The sequence below is a fragment of the Lycorma delicatula genome, chromosome 7 (genome assembly GCF_047948215.1).
Source record: "Lycorma delicatula isolate Av1 chromosome 7, ASM4794821v1, whole genome shotgun sequence".
Taxonomy (NCBI): Eukaryota; Metazoa; Arthropoda; class Insecta; order Hemiptera; family Fulgoridae; genus Lycorma; species Lycorma delicatula.
Genome location: NC_134461.1, coordinates 51,933,975 through 51,955,999, shown reverse-complemented (window position 1 = coordinate 51,955,999; position 22,025 = coordinate 51,933,975). Strand labels below are relative to the sequence as shown.

The following is a 22,025-nucleotide window of genomic DNA, read 5'->3' as shown; positions in this document are numbered from 1 at the left end:
CATCAATAATTAAGTTGATATCTTCATTTGTTACAGAGAAATTTAAAAAAATAGTAATATTTAATTTTACTCCATTTTAAACCTTTAAACTTGGAATTTCAAAAAATGTCTTAACTCGGAAATTCAGAAAATAGCCAGCCAAGTTGCAAAAAATCCAAAAATTCGTTTTAACTCTTTAAATCGAAATTTCAAAAATCTAGAAGTTTGTTTTTAGATATTTACATGAAGATTACACACACACAAAATCAAGTTGATATAGTTATTTGTTACCCAGACAAACAGTTTTAAAAAAATTGTATTGTTACTCCACCCTTTAAACTCAGAATTTCAAAAAATCCTTTTTTAGTGTGCACGTACATTGTAAAATCGTGTATACAAATTTTCATCCATCTAAGTAATTTTTTCGGGATGTTGATTATGAATCGCTCACATCTTTTATATATATATATATATATATATATATATATATCTTTTTCTATTTAGCCTCTGCAACCACGGTAAGGTATTATTTGAGGGGATGATATGTAAATTTAGTCTTCTACATTCTTAGGTCGATCATTCCTGAGATGTGTGGTTAGTTGAAACCCAACCACCAAAGAACACCGGTATCCACGATCTAGTAATAAAATCTATATATATTTATATATATATATCTTACATAAGCAAAAACAAATATTATTTAATGATTGATGATAATAAGTTGTAAAAATGTTAGTCAGCAATTAATGTTTTCACATTACATTAGGATGAATCATACATATTGCGTACACACATACACACATATTATATATATATTATATATATAATTTATACATTTGATTAAAAAAAAAAGTTTTTATATTTAAAAATTTGCTCTATTTACATTTTTACAAGAGTGTATCTGTTTGATTTATCTAGTAGAGTGACATCTGCATTCCGTAACCGAATGAAGTGTCATTTTTAAATTCTGTTGTGAAGCGATTAAAAAAATATATATATGTATATATATCGGTTGAATAAGTGATTTGAATAATTTTTTCTCAATATTTAAAAATATTGAAATTTCATAAATAATGTATAACAGCGTCTTGGTCTTAAGTGCCTTGAGGTACACTGGATACGTGTCAGTTATCTAGTAAATAATCAACCGTAGTAATGTAATGTATTCATTTCTCTGATCTGTTGAAATAATAATAAAAAAATGACAGTTCCTTCGTTGGAAATTAATCCCCAATGCATGTGATAAGTTGTTGAAGCGTAATGATTACACAGACGGATTGGCAGTTGTATGGCCTTTCATACACATATGTTAAGTTGTGTGAAATTTTGTAGTTTAATGAACTTGAGTTAGAATATATATTTTATTTAACTTGTTTTCTGGGTAATCATAATTTCAGGTTTTCCCTTGTCGGATATTACATCGTTATTTATAATTTTTTTCAGTTTAAGATGTATATGTGACCAGTCGCATATCTTTTATATATTTATTTTTCTTAATTCAATGTATAATTCTCGTAAAAAATCTTCCAGTTAATTCCACTGAAGTCTGTTCGTTTTCTTAAAGCAACATTTTTACTATCATCTCGGTTATTCATTATGTTAATAAAATTCAACTGGTTTTGTAGAAAACAGCAATTTATAAAAAGAAGAATATCAATTTCAAATGTTATTTATAATCGGCTTTTATTTATATCAACTGATTCCAGTCTTTGTAAAAATAAAATTAATTATTTATTCATTCAATAAAGTCTATACACAATTGTTACGTGCCAATAGATAACGTCTTTGTTTAATATACTAATCGCTCTATGTATTTTCCGATGAGTTTTTAGATCTTAATGATTGTAAAAAGTCGAGGTATATTTTATGTTACTCCCCAATTTATTTTCCCATTATTCGGTTTCATCACATTTGAACTGTTCTTTAAATTAATGAAGAAAAGTCCTGAAGTCCTTTTTTGACTAAACTTTAATATATCTCTGCTGTACCTCTATGCGAAATTTGTAAATGATTAAAAATGTTTCCTGTTAAATATCTGAAAATATTCGTAAAATCTTCAAAATGTCGACGCCAAATTTGGGAGCATTACATTAATAATTATCCATTTGTCGGCCATTTTCTGAATAATAGCTAGTGCAGTCAGAAATTCTCGATTTACACAATTAAAATGGAGAAAGCAGAAGGTATAATTTTAACAGAGTATTCGTGATAAACCGATAAATAACATGCATATAGTAATTACACGTTACCTTTTATAATAGGGTGATGTTCTAGTTTTAAACAAAAATTTTGTTAACATTTTATTAATTATTGCAGAGAGTAAACGGTGGTGCTACTGTCCGTAATACTCGAATACATAGTTAATTTTAAATATCAGTTCATCCGTCAAGTAATCATTTTCCTAAATGTTTTTATACTTTTCTTATTTACCTTATCAAAAAGAGCATACCAGTTTTTCTTTTTTGGTTTTGAGGGTATACATGTTTTTGCATAAACGAGTACATGCACTTTTTGTTCAAAATATTCGTATTGCCATTGTAATTAAATTTTTACGGTAAAATTAAAATTTATTAAAAATAAATAATTTTTTTTCTTTCTGTAAAATGATGTGGGTGTATAACACGGCAGTGTAAATATCTTATCTATGTAAAATGTTAAACGTCATCCCTTATAATTCCATGGGTGCACTCGTGCCGGAATGCCTTTCAGAAGAAATAAAGAATTGTCCTTTTAACATTTATTTAACTGTAGGTCGATAAAAAATATCACCTAAATTATAAAAATCTGACCGCACAAAAATGGTCCTTACTTTTGGATATCCGTAAGCAAACGGCACAAAATAAGTTGCTAAAGTCAAATTTACGAAAAAAGTTAAAAATTTGATATGAAAAAGATAAGTTTTGCCCCTTATCAATGTAAATATCGAAATAAAAGAGGATTTTTCGTAACATTGTCATACAGCCTGTGGCTGTGGACAATATTCTTGCGGTCTGCCATAATATTAATTTAAACTTTCCGGTACTGAAAAATTTCCGAGTGCACCCCTCGATGTTCCGTAATATCTAGTTCATCTTTAGAAGGAAAATCATGTAAATTGAAGAGGGTTATGGAATACTAGAAAATGCAACCCGCCAAATTATCATACTTTATTAACCCATAATCACAAATTTAAACATTGATTGCAGTTTCACTAGAAACTATTGGTGTTTTTTTTTTTATTATTATTTTTAATGTCATAGTTGTTAGTGTCACTTAAATTTACCGTAAGTAAAAAAAAGACCAGTGTGTTTAAAACGGTGTACCACATTTTTAACGTGATTTCTAGTGTTGTACAGATTTGTGCAGCAGAAGGATTTTCATGCCTTTTAGGTAGATTTCATAACAAAGCTACCTATTGTAATGGGTACCATGATTCGACTTCCGGAAAATTTCGACATATCTTCGCGTTTTACATCCCCCAGACTCCAAAACCACAGTCAGCTGAAAAGTTTTTATATACTAGGTGTGTGAGAAAAGTAATGAGATTGGTAACACTGCGAGCGATCTGGCAACGCTGTGTCTACCGGTCTGTGCTATACCGGTTTGTTCATCCCTTCCACATGCTCAGTACGAATTTCAACTCCGTTTAGCCACAACACATTTTTGACAGCATAAAAGTGAAGTTGTGTTTTTGTTCTGTGTTACGAAAATGAAGCATCGGAATTTAGAGCAACGTTGTGCAGTCAAGTTTTGTGTTAAACTAGGGGAATCCGCGAGTGTGACCTTTGAAAAGTTGGAACAGGCTTATGGGGCTTATCAAGGCTTAACAGGCTTATGGGGAACATTGCTTATCAAGAGCCCAACTTTTCTGCTGGCACAAATCATTTTTGGAAGGCCGAGAACACGTTGAAGATCAAACTCGCTCAGAGAGACCTTCAACTTCAAAATCTGACGAAAACGTTGAGCGTGTGAGGGTTCTTGTGAGATCAAACCGTCGTTTAACAATAAGGATGATGAGTGAACAGTTAAATTTAAACACTTTCACCGTTCGTCAAATTTTGACAGACGATTTAGACATGCGAAAGGTTTGTGCGAAATTGTTGCCGAAAAACCCTCACAACGGAACAGAAGGACAATCGAAGAAACTGTGCGTTGATCTTCTTGAGAGGATTGACAATGATCAAGAATTCTTCAATCGTGTGATACAGGTGATGAATCCTGGATATTTGAGTACGATCCTGAAGCAAAGCGAAGAGTGGCACACTCCGTCATCTCCTCAACCGAAAAAATGTCGAATGAGCAAATCAAAGATCAAAACTATGCTGATTTGCTTTTTTGACAGTAGGAGTATCATGCATAAAGAATTTGTTCCTCCAGGACAAACGTCAACCAAGTGTTTTACAAAGGTGTCCTTGAAAGGCTCAGGAAAAGAGTGATTCCTGTGAGACCAGACATTGCAGACAAGTGGATGCTTCATCATGACAATGCCCCGTGTCATACGGCCATATTCATCAGGGAATTTTTGACCTCAAAACGCATTCCTACAGTTCTTCAACCTTCCTATTCACTGATTTGAGTCCTTGTGACTCAAACTGAAACACGTCTTAAAAGGACGCCATTTTGGAACTGTGGAGAACATTAAAAAGACTGTGACCGACCAGTTAAAAGTCCTACCAGTTGAAGCCTTCCAGCGCTGCTATCTGGAGTGGGAACAACGACTCCGCCGGTGTATAGCTGCCCAAGGGAACTACGTGGAAGGGGATAATATTGCTGTTTGAAAAAAAATAAAAACTTTGGTAAGTGAAAGGTCAGTCTCATTACTTTTCTCACACACCTTGTACATATATATATATTTCAGTTTCTTGTGGACACGATAACTGCCGTAATTTTGCGCTACTCATTTTCAAATTGTTCCTTAAAAATAACTCGTCCCAAAATCTCCGACCATGGGGGTGGAAATGGGGGGGCTTTTCGAGAAAACAAAATATCGCTATAATTTTCTTATTAAGTAAAATATCGAATTCGTTTAAAGTTCTTACTATTCTTTAGATAAGGGCCTAAAACTTATGTAACTACAGTGTTCTGATATCATCAACCATTGGCCCAGGGGATGGAAAAAGTGGAGTTTTGAAGACAAAAAGACCATACCTACCTTAATAGGCATAGTATCAAATCGGTTTAAAGTGATCATTAATCCTCTAAACATTACTAAAAGCTTTTTTCTGAAACAACCATTGTCGTATTGAGTAAATTTGAAGTTTTTCTTAACTTTAAGGTGGAAATATTTTTTATTCCGTACTTAGCACCGGTGAAATCTACCTCCGCTTTCTGGCGTGCCGAATGGGATTATTTATTTATCGGATTTTTCTTTTTTGAAAATATACTTACATGAATACGTGTAATTTAGTTTGATGGTTTCCGATTACTCTGAATTTAATAATATTTCCGATGATTTTCCATATGTTCTTACAAAGAACTTCAATCATTGGAATTGTTGCTGGAAAAGAACTTTTTTTTTAAAATAACGAAACAGTCTTTCATTATAAGACAATATAATAAGAAAGTTTCGTTAATTTTTATTATTCTTTAATGAATTTTGTTTATTAGTTAACGATAGTTGAAAAAAAAATCCTTCCAATTCTGACTGATAAAAGTAGTAAATATTCTGTTTATTAGATGTTTCTTTTTTAACCTACATGGATGACCCTTTTAAGGGAAAAGAGAAGTATGATAAATTTTATCAATTTTATTTCCTATTCAGATTGCAAAATTAAATACATTTATTGGTCTTTGTTTTATTTTTATAAATTATTTTGTTTCCTCTGTACTGTTCACAACCAGAAATGTGCAAGTAAAGTTTTTAGACCTTTACTATAAATAAAGTTTTTCATAACGTTTTAGAAAAAGCGTTTATTTAAGAACGAAATGCGTATACGTTTGTTTATTTTTATAAAATCATTGAACCTCAATGATGGGCGTAATTTTACAGTTTACAGTTAAACCGTTCCATTGTTATTTTATCTGTCCTTTGTTTGTATTTTCTCTCTCTCTCTCTAACACACACTTTCTATCTTTCCAAATATATATATAAATTAAATGACTTTTTCCGGTACTTTGATTCTTATTTTATATTTTGTATCCGTTATGTTCCGTAATACATTGCAACATTGAGTTGAAAAAGTTGGTTACATTTCAGAGTTGCTAGATTTACTTCCATTCACAAATAAGTTCCTGGTAAGTGTTTCTGAAATGATTGAATTAAACACACGTCATCACTACTGCATTGGTCATTCACCTCCATCATTTATATAGGAAATTGTCAGTGAGAAAACGTTGAATAAGCTGGTATTTGCTAGTTACTTACCTAGCCTTATAATAAAATACAGGAATTCTAGTACTTTTTCGTTCCTAATACTTAACGATGTATACTTTGTATTTGGCTCAAACGACATAAAACATAAATGTTAAAGATTTAAAATTTTCCTAATTGTAATTTTTGGTACAAATGCTTTTTCGGTCACATAGTTTGAGTCGGAGATGAAAACACATTTTCTTTATGTTTTGAAGTATGAAGAATACGGAAATACCATTCACTTACTGGGTGATTCCATTACCCAAACAAAAAATAAATAAATATATATATATATATATATATGGATTGTTCAGAAAGTGACGCAACCTTATGGAAGAATGTTTCCTTCTTTTGTTGCCGGTTTAATTGAGCAAAAATAGGTTATACAATGCAGCAGAGAATATTCATTTTCTCCCAATATATTAAATGTGCCAGTTATGGCAAGGCCCAGAATGTCTTCGTAGAAGACATCATGCGGCTGTACTACAAGTTCCAAGAGACAAGGAATGTGGCAGATGCACCCAAAAGTGATCGACCGAAAGTGCTTACACCAGAAAAGTTGATCGAGTGCAAGTTACATATTCTGTTAGTCCCAAGAAGTCTGTGAGACGCCTATCTAGCCAGTCTGTTTCTCCGTCGGTTGTGCCCACACGGCTTCGCCGTGTTTGATGTTTGCATCCGTACCGAATTTGTGTTGTTCACGAGTTGTTACTAGCAGACACTGGAAAAGTATGGCTTTCTATCAGCGTTCATGTCATTTGTAACGTCAGAAGGGAAGAACTCGATTATTGGTTTCGCTATGACGAGGCGTGGTTCCATTTTGATGGATACGTGAATGCATAGAATTCACGCATTTTGTGTACGGAAAACTCACATCTACTGCCCGAGTCTCCTCTGCACGGATAAAAAGTGGGTGTTTGGTGTGCAATGTCACTTAGGCGAATCTTCATGACATTCTTTCACGGCTCAATGAACAGTGAGCGCTCCATACAGGTGGTACAATAATTTGTAAACACTATACCTGCAGACCGTACACGTGATTTTAGCAGGACAATGCTACGGCTCATACAGCAAACAACACTAAGACTTTCTTGGATCAGTGTTTTCATGGACAAGTAATCTCAAAGAGGTTGTGGCCCCTCGGTCTCCCGATTTTTTCTTCTGGAAATCCTTAAGGATGCTGTTTACAAAATATTCTCACACCGTTCCTGAATTGCAGAGCGAATGTGTCGCTACAATTCCTCAACAAACGTTACAACCTGTACTTATGAGCATGCAACGTCGTATTCAATTACATGAATCGTATAATGAAGGCCACTTTCAACAACTATTGTAACTTACTCATTTTTCCATAAGGTTGCTTCACTTTTTGAAGGCTGTGTATAAAATTCTGCGGCTCAAAAATCTCCAAACTACTAGATCAATCAATTTCATTGAAATTTAGACATGCTGTAGTAGTGTATCTAAAGTTGTGCATGTGAAAATTTGATGAAGACTGTTTGAGTCGAAACCTTAAGACATAATCTCAATTTGAAGTTATGTTGACTGTGTGATGTATTTTTCATACGCGTTTATGGGGCATCACAACAGCGAGCGAGTTTAAACTTGATGTTTGAGTGTGTCGTTAATTGAACGTATGTAGTGCGTTGTACTCTGAAAATCGTGCGTTTCTTACTATGAAATATTCAGGATGCCGGAAACGAAAAGTCGGTCTTCTTGTGCAGTTCTGTGCGAGAGTTTTTTGTAATATTTTGTGAATGAAAATCAGAAGCTTTATTTTTTTTTATCAACATTATATTAATTGTGCCTCGTTATATTTTGAGTAAGTAATTATTTATTATACCCTAAATTGAACAGAGTGGTCTTTTATAATGCATAGTTTATTTAAGACAGAGTAGAATCGTTAACCTTTTACTTAACACTAACCGGTTCAGTAACTTAGCAGCTGTGATTTGTTGAAGCATCGCACAAAAGATATGTACTACACTCTTATTATGATATCTGATGTACGCCCAATCCTCCTTATTGTATCACTTGGGCAAATTTCGCCTATTTACTCGGCTTGCGGATGTGTGAAGTACATTCGACTCGATAATGAAATTAACGGTTAATGACCTTACCCTCATATTTCCTTGTACACTTGGCATAAAATGCTTTTTATTCTAGAGACCGATTGTTATTTATTTATTTTTTTTAGTTTCTTAAAGATCACTTACATCCGTTGCCATTAAATAAATCGAATGGTTTACTAAGCGTTACTTGCAATTATACCAGTATAATAATAACAACAACGTATTAAATGGAAAAAAAATAATGACATTCTTAAGTAATCATTGGTTTTGGATGATCAGATATAAAGAGATCTAAATAGTACTGCAATTCTACCGAATTGGAGTCCGCCATTTATTTCCAGATTTCTTTAATGAAAATCATTACGTTAAAGATAGTCTATAAGTAAATACAACTGTTACATGGCATATTAATTGTAATTTATGTAAATTTATTTTTGTCTCTTTGTCTATATTTTCATTATTTTTAGCGGATGATAATATTCAAGTAAGGAAACTGTTTTATTTTTGGATTGTCAATTTGCATCTTTAACTGAATATTTTGTCACTTTCTAATAATTTGCAGTCTCAAATAAATTTCTTTCCCTACTACCCCTCGCTATTTTCTTCCTTTTTTTAAACATTTTTGCCAATAATGTATTCTTATTGCAGTTTTTCATCTTAATTTTATTTTTAAAATATTGGATTAGTAATTTTTTTTTAAATTATGGTGTAAATTTAGAAAGTTGTTTCGTGAAACAAGGAAAACGCTGGTTATTAATATGAAATCACCTCTATTAATTTGTGTAATCACCAATATTTTAAGAATTTCTTATTATTCGAGTTGCTTACGTAAGTAGAAATTTTAATGTGTTATTTTAATTACGTATTAATGTTTGAATTTGTAGTTTTAATGACTTGAATGTACGTTTTAGTTAAGGAAATACGGGTAGTAAAATATAAAATAGTGTTTTCCAGTTAAGTTTTATCTGCGCGCGCGCACGCATGTGGTTTCTTTGTTTTTGTAAACATATTATCTATTTCTCGTTCTAAGCTTACACGTAACTGGTTATTTTATTTTTGTACACTTACAAAACGGATATTCATAACTTTCCTTAACTGTGTGTAATTTACAGGTTTTTTTTATGAATGTTTTTATGAACAAAGGATTATCTAAAAGGAAAATAAATTACAATCGTTTTGTTCCTTATTTGTTACGTAAATGCGTTTCACATTTGATAAGATCTGTTTACGTTTTTACTCTAATTTGTGTTATATGCGTACATCGTGTGTCATCAGTTCTATGTTTGTATGATGCGAGTGCGTGCAAACGAATGGAAGATATTAATTCTTTTTTTATACCTGTGATAAATTTAAATAATTTTTTTTTAACCTGTAAATATATATATTTGTTTGTTTTTCCCCGTTAACTTAAGATCAGCTGTACCGATTTCATGAAATAGATAACAAGTGATTCGTCTCGCCAGTACAAATGATATGACAATTTTGGAGAAAACTTGAGGACGGTTGAAGTCATTTTCATAATTCCTCTGAATTGTTTGAAATTCATTAAGAACCAATTAAAAACGGATTTTAAAAAGTTATATTTATTTGTAAAGGACACTAGGAAAGTTTTGCAATACGACGGAACGGATCGTTACAGGTAGTTACAAGTAAGCGCGTGTTTAGGCAGGTCTTCGTTGTAGCCGTTCTAGTCATTATCTTAATGTCATTTGCTTTATAGCTGTATTAGTAAAAAGAGGTAGTGATGTCGTCGTGTCGAAAACTGAACACCGGGCGATTTTTCACTACAATTTTGCACACGGGTTAGTGTTAATAAGTGTTTAAAGGAAATGATTACTGTGCTTGGTGAGAATTTTCCTCATCTTACAAAAATATTTAGGTGGTGTCGAGGAAATTTTGTCCTTGAGAACGCTCCAAGATCTTCGTTTGTGACTGAGGGAAACATTGCTGCAGTACGAAAAACATTTGAGGCAGACAGGCGTGTGATCTACAACCCAATGTCCTTAGGCATTAATGTGTCAGCAGTACGTGCTGTTCTGTGAGATCCCCTTCAAGTTAAAAAGCTTTGTAATTGCAAAATTTTGTAATTACAATTCGAATTGCAAAATTTTCTTAGTGCCTATGTATATATGTATAATTCATTGGAAAAAAAAACAACAGGTAAATGGAAAATTAGAAGTTTAGATAAAACTGGGGGTTAGATAATACTGCATAAAACAAAAGATGGGTATATTAAAGCCAAATGTAGCAGGATTTATTGACGTAAAATGGATAAATGAACAAGTTTTTGATCAGGTTTAATTAATTTTGTGACAATAGAAAAGTGTAAAAGGTAAAAACTACACCAAGAGGAAGACGAAAACATATATATATATATATATATATATATATATATATATATATATATATATATATATATATATATATATATATATATATATATATATATATATGCATGTCGTGTGTATGATGACAGTATTTAGCAACAAATACATTAGTAAAATACATGACGTAAAAGTTTTAAAAATGTGTAATTTATTAAACGTAATCATGAGAACATTAACAAAAATTAGTAAAATACATTTTAATTTAATAGTTATAATAAAATTAAAAAAGGGAAGGTTTACTCTGTTGGTCAAATTACTCCTCTCACTCATTTTTTATTTTATATTTTCTACATTTTGATGTACCCTTGTCAAAATATTAAGATTTTGCGTTACAAAAGAATATACGTATCTGTTTGTATACCGGCATTAAACTTTCGTTTTATAATTCAAGAAAGTTTTACCTTGTAAACGTGTTAGGAGTATTAACTCTCTTGTTAATTGATTTAGAAATTAAATTTGGTTTCGGAAATATGGATAGAATTAAAACCGCATCAAAATTTTTATTCTTTCGTAGGTTTTAGTTTGCCGAGCAAATATCATTGCAGAAACGCCAATGGAAATGAAATATCACTGAAAATCTTTTGAAATATTTTTTTATAAATTTTAGGTGTATCTCCTACACCTGAAAATGTTACTTGTTAACTTCTTTTTTTTTTAACTATGAAGTTTTATCAACACGAGTTGAAGTGAGTACATGATCGAAATATGAATATAAAAATATTTTGTAAAACTATTACGTAATTACGAAAAACTTAAAAATATATTAAAACTCATCGGTATCAAACAATTACATGAAAATATTTAAAAACAGGACATAATATAAGACTTAGGTGAATAATTTTCAAACTTTTATTTTATTTTTTTAAAGCAATCTCAAACTGTGATTAATGAAAATTTAAGACAATTTTGGTAATTAAAAAAAATTTAGTAGTGGAGTTCTTTTAAGCGCTATAACATATAGTAATCGTTTTCCGTTTGATAAAGCAATAAGAATCGTTTGTTTCTAAAAAGTAAATATTTTTTATCATTTTTTCTCTAGGAGCAATTTAAATTTTATGCAAAGCTTGAAAAGTTTCTTAGCATCGTCGCCAGATTTTTTTTCATGATGAAAATAATATAGTGGCTTTGGCGTGATTGTAATAGATTATTATGCTTAATCTTTATATTGAATTTTTTTATTTAGAGGCATTACGAGCAATTTTGAAAAACTTTCAATGAAAGTTTTGTGCCAGATATTGATTTGTATACATTATTTTTTAATTAGTATTGTTTTTACTTGTTGGCTTTTATGTAGAATGACGAGAAGGCGTAAATGCACATAAACAAACATTATATATAATCTACATAGACCGATATATTAACAGACTTTTAATATTTCTAATTTCAAAAAATTTCAAATTTAATATGAAATTACGTACCGATTTTTTTTTTCTTAGGCACAGGATGAAGTGTAATCTTAACTTTACAGTGAAATAAAGAATTTTTTATGCGTATAGCTTTAGGAATGATTATTAGCGTGTTATCTCCTTAAACAATAATATTCTTGTAAGTAGTGCTGTATACTTACCGTTAAAGTAGATTAATTAAATAAACCTTTTTGTAATAATGATAACAAATCGATGAGATCATATTTTATATGCCAATCTTTTTGTTAGGGTTTTTTTAAAATAAATTATTTATCTGGAAATCCCGGGTTCGAATCCCGGTCAGGCATGCTATACGCTACAAAATTAACCGCGTCATTGTCGTATGAGTAGCATCTCAAAGCTTGTAGTACTGTTGTTAGCTTACGAAAAACATTTTCAATTTCCATATTATTTCTGCCTTTAATATTCACAAATCTTCCGCTGGTAAACCATCCAAAAATTTTCGTAAATATTTTGAAGAAAATTTCATTAATGAGATGAAATTACATGGGTTAATGGAAAACTAATCGGATAATTAAATACAACCCCTCCTGCGAATTTTTTTTACGGTTAATGAAAATTATTAGGCGTTTTAACTCATCGGCAAAGATGTAACCAGACTAGTATGAAATTGGTTTAATCGCTTAATTATGTTAATCATTCTTTACCTCTTAAAACCTGTTTTAATACTTGTATTATAAATATGCGAGTTACTTGGTTATAATTGGTTTGAATTTCTTCACGAGTAAAATTGTTTAAAAATATTTAAACAATTATTATTATTTATTTTTTAAAAATAAATTTTACTTTCTCGATACAAATACGATTGTTTTTTTTAAATAAAATTTACACATATTTGTAAATATTATAATGTAAAATTATAATTATAATTAAACAAAGCAAGATTTTAATTTATTAGTGTTCTGATGATGTCCTTTTTGCGGTTATGTAATGTAAGTTTATATTGTGGCAAATGATTATATATAAGGTTTTACAACGGTTTACATGGATTCATCCAGGCAAGTGCTGGGATAGTTGATTTTTTTTATCCGTTTGTCTATAAAGTTGCACCATTCCTACCCATGATGTTATCTATGTAATGTATTATTACGCACCGATCAAAATATTTTTTTTTTGCGTGTTCAGTTTTGTAATGATTATTTAAATAAATAAAAATTAAGTAAAGGAAACATTTGAAGATAATAATTTGTTTCTTAATACGGGGCAAATGAGGAGTTAAATGAAGTATTTTTGTAGTTTTTATTTTTATGCATGACGTATAAGGTATAATTTATTATAATTGCGTTAATGAATTTGTATAATTAATGATTCGACTGAAAACTTGTAATTAATAAACGAAATTAGACTTACCTGTCAGGTACGACCGCATCATTAGGAAGTTGGTTGCATACTGAATCATTATTTTATTACGGTCGGTGTAATAGTTGTTAATAGTGTTTGGTGTAGTGGACAACCTGTAGTGAGTTGATGGCGGTTGGATGATTCTTGAACTGGAATTTCCCGGTACGAAGACCTTACAAAACCACATCGACGTTGTCAGCCCTCCCTCTTTTTTTATCTATTGTCGATACTTAGAATCTCACAGAGTCGTACGAACAATACGGTTGTTATACTTATTTTTATTACTTAAAATTTTTTATTCCTGTTTCGTGTACGACTTCTTTGAATACGTTCAGTTTTAGCTGTTTACTGTTATTTACAAATAACGGGTTTTTCTGTATTAATATGAATGACAACTGTAGAACTTACTTTATCAAATCGTCTAAGAATATCACTTACTAGTTTTTTTTCAAAAACATCCATCTTACTTTTCTACTTTTTACATACATTCTCTATCCCCTCCTCTTTCTTATAATGAGCCTATATTTTCATTGTAAAGGAAAAAACAGTACATTAACTATAAGATTTATTAGTGTTTGCTATGGAGCTCCACCTTTTGGCGGATATTCAAATTTATTAATGAAATATTATCTCAGCGTAGTTACAACATCTTTGCTAGTTTACTCTACAGCTTCAAAAATAATTAATCTTGAATATTTTTTTTTTCAAAATTGTAGCATTTTTCAACGATTCTATTTTTCACTTTAGCAAATTTTCTGTAATTGGAAACAGTATAAATATTGAAATACCATGTGTTTGCTATTAACATTTTTCTTTAAAAAAAATAATAAATTCTTATAAAAAAAAGTAAAAATTTTATTTTCTTACTTTTGGTAATGATTATTAAATTTTTTGAAACATTCTGAAACCTTTCTTTTTTTATGTTTACCCTCCAGAACCACTGTAAGGTCAGAGTATGAGGATGATATGTATGAACGTAAATGAAATAGTATTGTACAGTCTCAGGTCGACCATTCCTGAGACATGTAGTTAATTGAAACCCAACCACCTAAGAACACCAGTATCCACAATCTAGTATTCAAATCCGTATAAAACTAACTGCAACATCCTGAAACCTTTCTTTCTTTTTCCTTTCTAGCCTCTAGTAATTACTTGTTCAGAGGATGATGTGTATGAGTGTAAATGAAGTGTAGTCTTGTACAGTCTCAGTTCAACCATTCCTGAGATGTGTGGTTAATTGAAAACCAACCACCAAAGAACACTAGTATCTACGATCTAGTATACAAATCCATGTAAAATAACTGACTTTACTAGGACTTAAAACGCTGGAACTCTCAACTTCCAAATCAGCTGATTTGGGAAGACGCATTCTCCACTAAAACAACCCGGTGGGTTAACATCCTGAAACCTTTTCTTTCTTTCTTTTTCCTGTTTAGCCTCCGGTAACTACCGTTTAGATAATTCTTCAGAGGATGATATGTAGTTTTGTACATTCTCAGTTCGACCATTCCTGAGATGTGTGGTTAATTGAAACCCAACCAACCAAAGAACACCGGTATCCACGATCTAGTATTCAAATCCGTGTAAAAATAACTGGCTTTACTAGGACCTGAACGCTGGAACTCTCGACTTCCAAATCAGCTGATTTGGGAAGACGCGTTCACCACTAGACCAAGCCGGTGGGTTAACATCCTGAAACCTATACTTAGAAAACATCACATTGGTGGTAACATCATTGCCAATCTTTTTAGTGTCAGTATAAAACTAGAAAACAAAGAGAAGTGAGCCAATATCAAGCTTGTAGAGTGTGCTGAATGCCCCAAGAATGTTAAATTGTGCTGTAAGGTCTTCTTGATCAGCATGGATCGAAGTACTACCATATTCTCATGTGAAAGAAAAATTTCAAAATAATTTTTTGTTTTACATGTTTCTGAATATGTCTTTTGACATTGAAGAATATTGATTTGCATTTTTATTTCATTATTTGATCTTCTGGAATGAATTCATGTTGTACAAATACTCTGTAATTAAAAATCTTCCAAAAATATATATATATATATATATTTTTTTTTTTATCTTATCCAATACCTGCAATACCTGCATGCAACCATATGCTTTTTCTTGGAGTGTAAATATCTCTGATGAAAATTTTTTAAACAAAACAATATTTGACAGTTTTGTACTATTCAAAAACAAACATTTTGAATATCATTGCAGTGATGTCACACACACATTACACACATAGATGTTGCTGTTGGATAGAGGAGCGTCACTAGTACCCCCTCTGGCAAGTATGACAATTTGACAGAGAGGTGGCAGCATTATCTCTTTTATCTTTAAAATAGGGTTTTTCAACACCTTTTGTACCTTCAAATTAATTTTATTAAATAAATAATAATTTTGGATGTTTGAATTGTGTTAAAGAATTCTGAATAAAAATTTAATCTTATGCACAAAACAGTTTTTTGATTAGCATTCTTTTTTTTTATCAGAGCACATGAAAGTCCCACAGTAAGTAAAAATATTCAGACTTCGAATTTTCAAGTGTTCTGACCAATCATCAGATGATATATCTATTTATACATAAGAGAAAAAAAAAGTTTCTTAACTATTGATATAACATAAAACAGGCAAATCTAGGTATTAACAGCTGCATTTATAGCTACATTAGTTAGATGTATTTCCATAACATTTATGTAAATGAAACATTCATACACCGTATGGTTATTTCAGTATAAGATATTCTTATTAACTTTACATGGAACCCTATGGACAATTATATTACATCTCAAGTCTATGCAAAAAATAAAATCAAAACACATCCAGTCAAGTATTTTTCATGATTTATTTAATATTTATGTTGAACACTGTTCACACATCCAACCAGCCTTTTTCAAAACAGAAATGTGTTTCCAAAATTAGTGATCTTTTTTTTACAAAAATGATTATTTAGGAGCAAGTATGTCTATGGTCCACACACTACTTGTGGATTTTCATTTGATAATTTTTCTACTACATCAAGTTTTTTTTTTTTCATTTCAACATGAGACATTTTTATTAATTCTACATGGAACTCTACCGACAATTTCATCTTCAACTCTATGCAAAAAATTAAATGAAAACACATTCTGTCAAGCTTAAACTTTTATTCAGCAATTTTCCTACTACATGAGGTTTCTTTTACATTTCAATATGACTTTTTCTCCATACAACTCTATGCCTAAACATATTTATGTTGAGCTAAAGTTTTTTTCAAACTAAGCCACTTATACACTAGATTTCAACAAAATTGCTGTAATGAACAAAACGTATCACAACTTATTTTTAAATAGTGTTCCATATCTTACTGAATTCATTGTAGGATAAAAGCAAAATGTCTTGTATTAAAATGGGATCCTTGTAGAAAACATGGAATCGACCTAACCCACATCATTATTTGATTTATTTTCAATCAAAAACACATGGGACTTTGACCATTCTTGACCGGTCTGCGGAAAGAGCTTTCAGAGTAAGTTATACTCTTATTTGGAAATAATTGGGCTACTTAGACATTTAAAGTTTTTATTTTGTAATATGTCTTTAGAATTCTTATATATATATTATATTTTTATTAAGCAATATAATTTATAAATCTGGGAAAAAATTAGATTCAAATCATTCTAACATATGGCATCTACTCCAAGCTGAGACCAATTTTGTCATCTCTGCTATCTTTAGATTGGATGAATGTTAATGTATACTTGCTTGGACCAATATTTGTCCCTTCTTTAACTTAAGTTCACTCCATCTTCATTTAAAATACACAGGATGCTGAGCAACCTAAATTATCTGAATTAAAAGCCATTTTCCTTGAGTGCATTTCTAATACAGTCTCAATCTTCTTGGAAGTTAAAATAGGTACTGAAGCGGTGTTAGTGGAAGAACTCATCTAATCCAGTTGTGTATGAAATTCAAACTATTCAAATGAAAAGATAAAAGTGAAAATTAGTAATTCATTAAAAAATTAAACATAGTTGGATAATGTTATATTTTTTTAAATGCTCAATTTTGTCCCGAGTACATGTGAAACTGTCATTGTCAATCTTCACACATCACGGATGTGGTTTGAAAGTTCCATGAGATCAGCAGGAAGTTGGTGTACAAAAACAGTACACTTCTCAAATCCCCATAAAAAAGTCATAATTAAAAGTATTAGTGGCTTACTACCAGATCTAATGCTGTGGTTTCCACATCCAAAATAGTTGTGATTTTCTTGGGATCATAATAGAAGTTATTTAGTTACATAAATGTAAAACATTGAATTTTAATTATTTTTTTTAGTTCCTCATCCTGGTCTTCTTGCATTATGGAATGATTCAAGCCAAGATGTTGCTGATAAAAAATGGAACTTGTTTGTTAATGCGGTCTCAGAAACAATAAATGGTGATGAGCTTAAAAAGTTAGATTCTCATCTTATATTACCAGCTGCAGCTATTCGGTACATGTATGTAAGTACAGATATTTCCGTTGTATATTTTCTTTAATTTTATTATCTATCCAGAGGAAAATTTTAGTAATCTAGCTAACTTTGGTAACTTATAGTAGGCACTGCATTAAACATTATGTTAACTGTTGGCATTTTTATGCAATTAATTCTATGATGCCACTTCTTGAGACATTCCAGGTGTAAAGGAAATGTAACCTTAAAGTGGAACATAGTATTCTGTCTTACCCAAATCAACTGTGATGTTAATGGATTCTCTATTGCATATTATTATGGTAAATGTATGTCCATTTCAAGTTGTTCTGCCTTACAAAGGTTACAGGATGAGATACACTTGATGTTCATACCCACAATCAAATAATTGAACCCCCAGCAGCCAAAATAAACCTGGCATACAGGAACTTTATCCTACTTATTTAGTTTAAAATTATGTATGATTTTTTTTATATGCCAAAAATTCCTCTTGTTGACTGAATGAAGAGGTCTAACACGTTAGAGGTCACTATAGCATTTGTAAGCATGGTTCCATTAGTTTGCACACAGGTGTGTATAATTTAAAGCATTTCCTTGAATTTTTGTAAAAATTCATAGAATTGATCCTTGAACCTTGGGGGAAAAATAGTTTGATGGAGAATAAGATTGGTCGTGGGTTGAACCTTAATTAGGAAGCTGGCAGACCTCTTCATTTTTCCCTACCTCCTTTTTTATTCTTTTTTTTATTTTTATAAAAATTATTTGTGTGTGAAAGTTTTTATTTCTTTGGTTTAGATTCTCCTAAGCAATAATATGTAATTATTTCAGTCAGCATATATAGTACATATCTTAATTTCTGGCTGCAGTATCCAAGATTTGAGTTTACCTTAGGCAACTGGTATTCAAAGATATTTCATTCACAGTTAGTTAAGGTAAAAGTACTTTTTTTACCTGTCATATACTGTGTTGTATGTTCTTTCTGAGGGTGTTTAATTTTCTTTTAGTATTTCTTTTAGAATTATTTTTTAGTATTTTTAATTATTTGTTTTAGGAATATGACGTTATATCTGAAGATGAAGCAAAAGCATTCATAGCTACAGCTGTTGTTGTCAGTCATTCCCCTGCAGAATGGCTAAGAAGACTGAATGTTCCAAAAATAAACGAAAGAGCTGTCAGACTTGCCACACTTTATACTAGAGGTTTTGGCATGCTAACGTTGTTAGTCACTGCGATTGGTGAACCAGTTCCATTAAAAACGGTAATTTATGTTCATAATTAGTATTTGTGTTCTATATATTATATTTTTTCTGCAAAAATTTGTTTTGATGAACAGGTTTTCTTTGTGTTGTTACATTATTTGCGTTAAAATTTGGTAGATATGTTTAGTATCTGACATTAATCTCATGAAAAATTTCCCAACATTATTATTTTTGTTGTAGCGTGTACATATTTTTTGTTTATTTTCATTCTATAGTTTAATTTTTACAATACAAGTAAATATTACATGATAACTAGCCAATAGAAAACACTCATAGCGCATTGTAAATGTTGGTTTGTTTGTATTATGATATTTACATTTATTTCTGTTCCGTATATTGTTGTCCTTCTAAAATTTGATTTCATAGCAAAATAATAGTCGATTTGTCAATTTATATTTGGTTTTAGTTAATGATGTATTAATTTTTTTTCAACTCATTTCAGTACAGTATTCAATAGCATTTAATGATATAATTTTAATATTTTTTAGTTTGTATTAAACAGAAAGATTATAAATAAAATAGATACTTCTGTTGATTTGTAAAATATTTATTTTTTAAATGAGTCCAACTCATCCCAAACACATGAAAGTATATCCTTCTCAATACTATCAACAGCGTTTATGATATGTTGTTTTAAGTTACCACATCAACAAGAAGGGGAGAGGCAAGAACTCTGTGTTTTATAAAACCCCACAGAAAGTAATCACGAAGCAATACGTCTGGATTTCTTGGTTGCCAACATATCAATGCTGTTATTTTTATCCGTGTACAACTAATCCAACATTTTGGAAGGTATTCATCCAGATAATTTCAAACCTCTACATGCCAATGAGTTGAAGCACCAACTCGCTGAAATATGAGAATGAAGTTTTTAGCATCTTCCTCGAGTTGATACATTATCCATTCACTTTATATCTAGAGATAAATTCTTCTAGTTTTACATGTTTATGAAAAAAGAATGGTCCATATACCTTTGCATGAAAATAGTGCAAAATAAAACACATTCGCTTTAGGTGAATTGCATGTACATTGCATATTTTCTGTATGGTCTTCTGTTCTCCATATGTTGTGTCTGTCTATTGATCTTTCCACTAATATTAAACATACACTTGTCACCAAAAATTAGGCAATGAAAGAAACCATCCTTTTCATCAGTATGTTTATACATGTCCATACAGAAATCTTTACGATAAGATTTTATTGTTGTCACTTAAACTTTGTAATAACTGTAATTTTCAATCATTGATTGCAAGAATTTATAATTCTAAACTTGCTGATCTAGTTAATTTACCTGACTAAGTTAGTACAAGGCATGAGCATAATTGACGATCTTTTTCACAGGTCTTCCAGAGCTTTCCCTTTTATACAGACTCCATGTGTTTTACTTTCCTGGCTGTAGCTATAATGGTAAAGTAAATAAAAAATAGGCCTTTTTTAAGATTTGTGCCTTAATGAGATATTTAAAATAATAATTTTTTTAACAAAAAAAAGTAAGTTTAAATAAATTGTAAATAATCTGTAAAAAAAATTATTTCAATGCTTCCAAGTCCAAAGAAAGATTGTTTTTTTTTCAGACTGACATGTGTGTATATGTATGTTGACCTAAACTGGATCCTGTTGACCAATTTTTTCAAACTTTGTAAACGGGTAGTACTACCTACAAAGAGGAAAATGTATTAAATTTTTGCAAAAATTGAAAAAAGGAGTGAGGGTGATTTGCCAAATCTAAATAAAATGTCAAATCTTTACTGTCACTTTAGCAAAATTATTTTTAAAAGTTTTTCCATCAAGGTCACAAATTACTGAAGCATTTTTAATAAAATAATTAAAAGTAATAATTAGTGATATATTCACCTTAAGTCCTCGAGATCTTTTGGTTTTTCAAACCATCATCAGGAGTTAAAAGTATTATAATTAAGTCAAAAGTTAAAATACAGGCACAACTGTTTGCATGTTAACAGTATTGCATATTTACAGTATTTGGTGAAAAACCAAATTAAAAAAAAAAAAAGAATTTTAACAGTGTACTGAAAAGAATATAAAGATCCTCTAATGGATTGAAATATAGTTTAAAGGAAAACCATGTTATCAGAGATGATATTTTAGTTGTTATGATTATTATTTCTTTATGTTTGTATCTTCTTTAAAGATTCTTGTTCATTAATTAGATTTTATCTAACATTTTGTTTGTATAATATACAACAATAAAATAGATAACAAAATAAAATTAGAAATATATTGTAAACCTTTTTCTAATAATACAATAATTAACTATAATTCATTTCTTCTGTGGTCACAAAAGATGGCTGTTTTAATGCACTTTTATATAGAGTCATACATTATTTAAAACATGTTAAAATTTATTTAAACAATGAAATAGAAATAATTAAAAATATTGCCCTTACAAAAGGTTATATTATTAATACTAAAAATAAATGATAAAATAGAATAAATAATAAAATTAATAAGATGGTAAACAATATAAAATTATTACCAGATAAAATTGAAAAAAATATACATAAAAATATACACTCCATATAGTCAAAAAATTGAATTAACACCTGCTTACACTACAAATAATAAATTAATTTAATATATTAATAATAATTATAGTAAGACAATAAACAGTAATGATTCTAACCTTAACAAACGTGGGGGTATATAGTCTGGGTTGTGAGGATTGCGATATGATATATGTCAGTATGACCAATTGTAAATTTGCTATACATGCAAAAGAACACATTGACAATATTAAAATCAATAAACCAAAAAA

General features: G+C 30.4%; 2 protein-coding genes across 2 annotated transcripts in view; one reads left to right on the top strand and one right to left on the bottom strand.

Moving 5' to 3' along the window:
- LOC142327294 (uncharacterized) overlaps window positions 1–13,704 on the bottom strand; it is a 70,760-nt gene extending 57,056 nt beyond the window's left edge. Inside the window, exon 1 of the mRNA XM_075370198.1 lies at window positions 13,547–13,704. Coding sequence (XP_075226313.1) covers window positions 13,547–13,595 — 49 coding nt within the window. The 5' untranslated portion in view covers window positions 13,596–13,704. The remainder of the gene's footprint in view (window positions 1–13,546) is intronic.
- The window catches only part of LOC142327295 (constitutive coactivator of peroxisome proliferator-activated receptor gamma-like), a 106,613-nt gene that overhangs the window by 76,906 nt on the left and 7,682 nt on the right, over window positions 1–22,025 (top strand). The window contains exons 7-8 of the mRNA XM_075370199.1: window positions 17,858–18,024; window positions 19,045–19,251. Coding sequence (XP_075226314.1) covers window positions 17,858–18,024; window positions 19,045–19,251 — 374 coding nt within the window. The remainder of the gene's footprint in view (window positions 1–17,857; window positions 18,025–19,044; window positions 19,252–22,025) is intronic.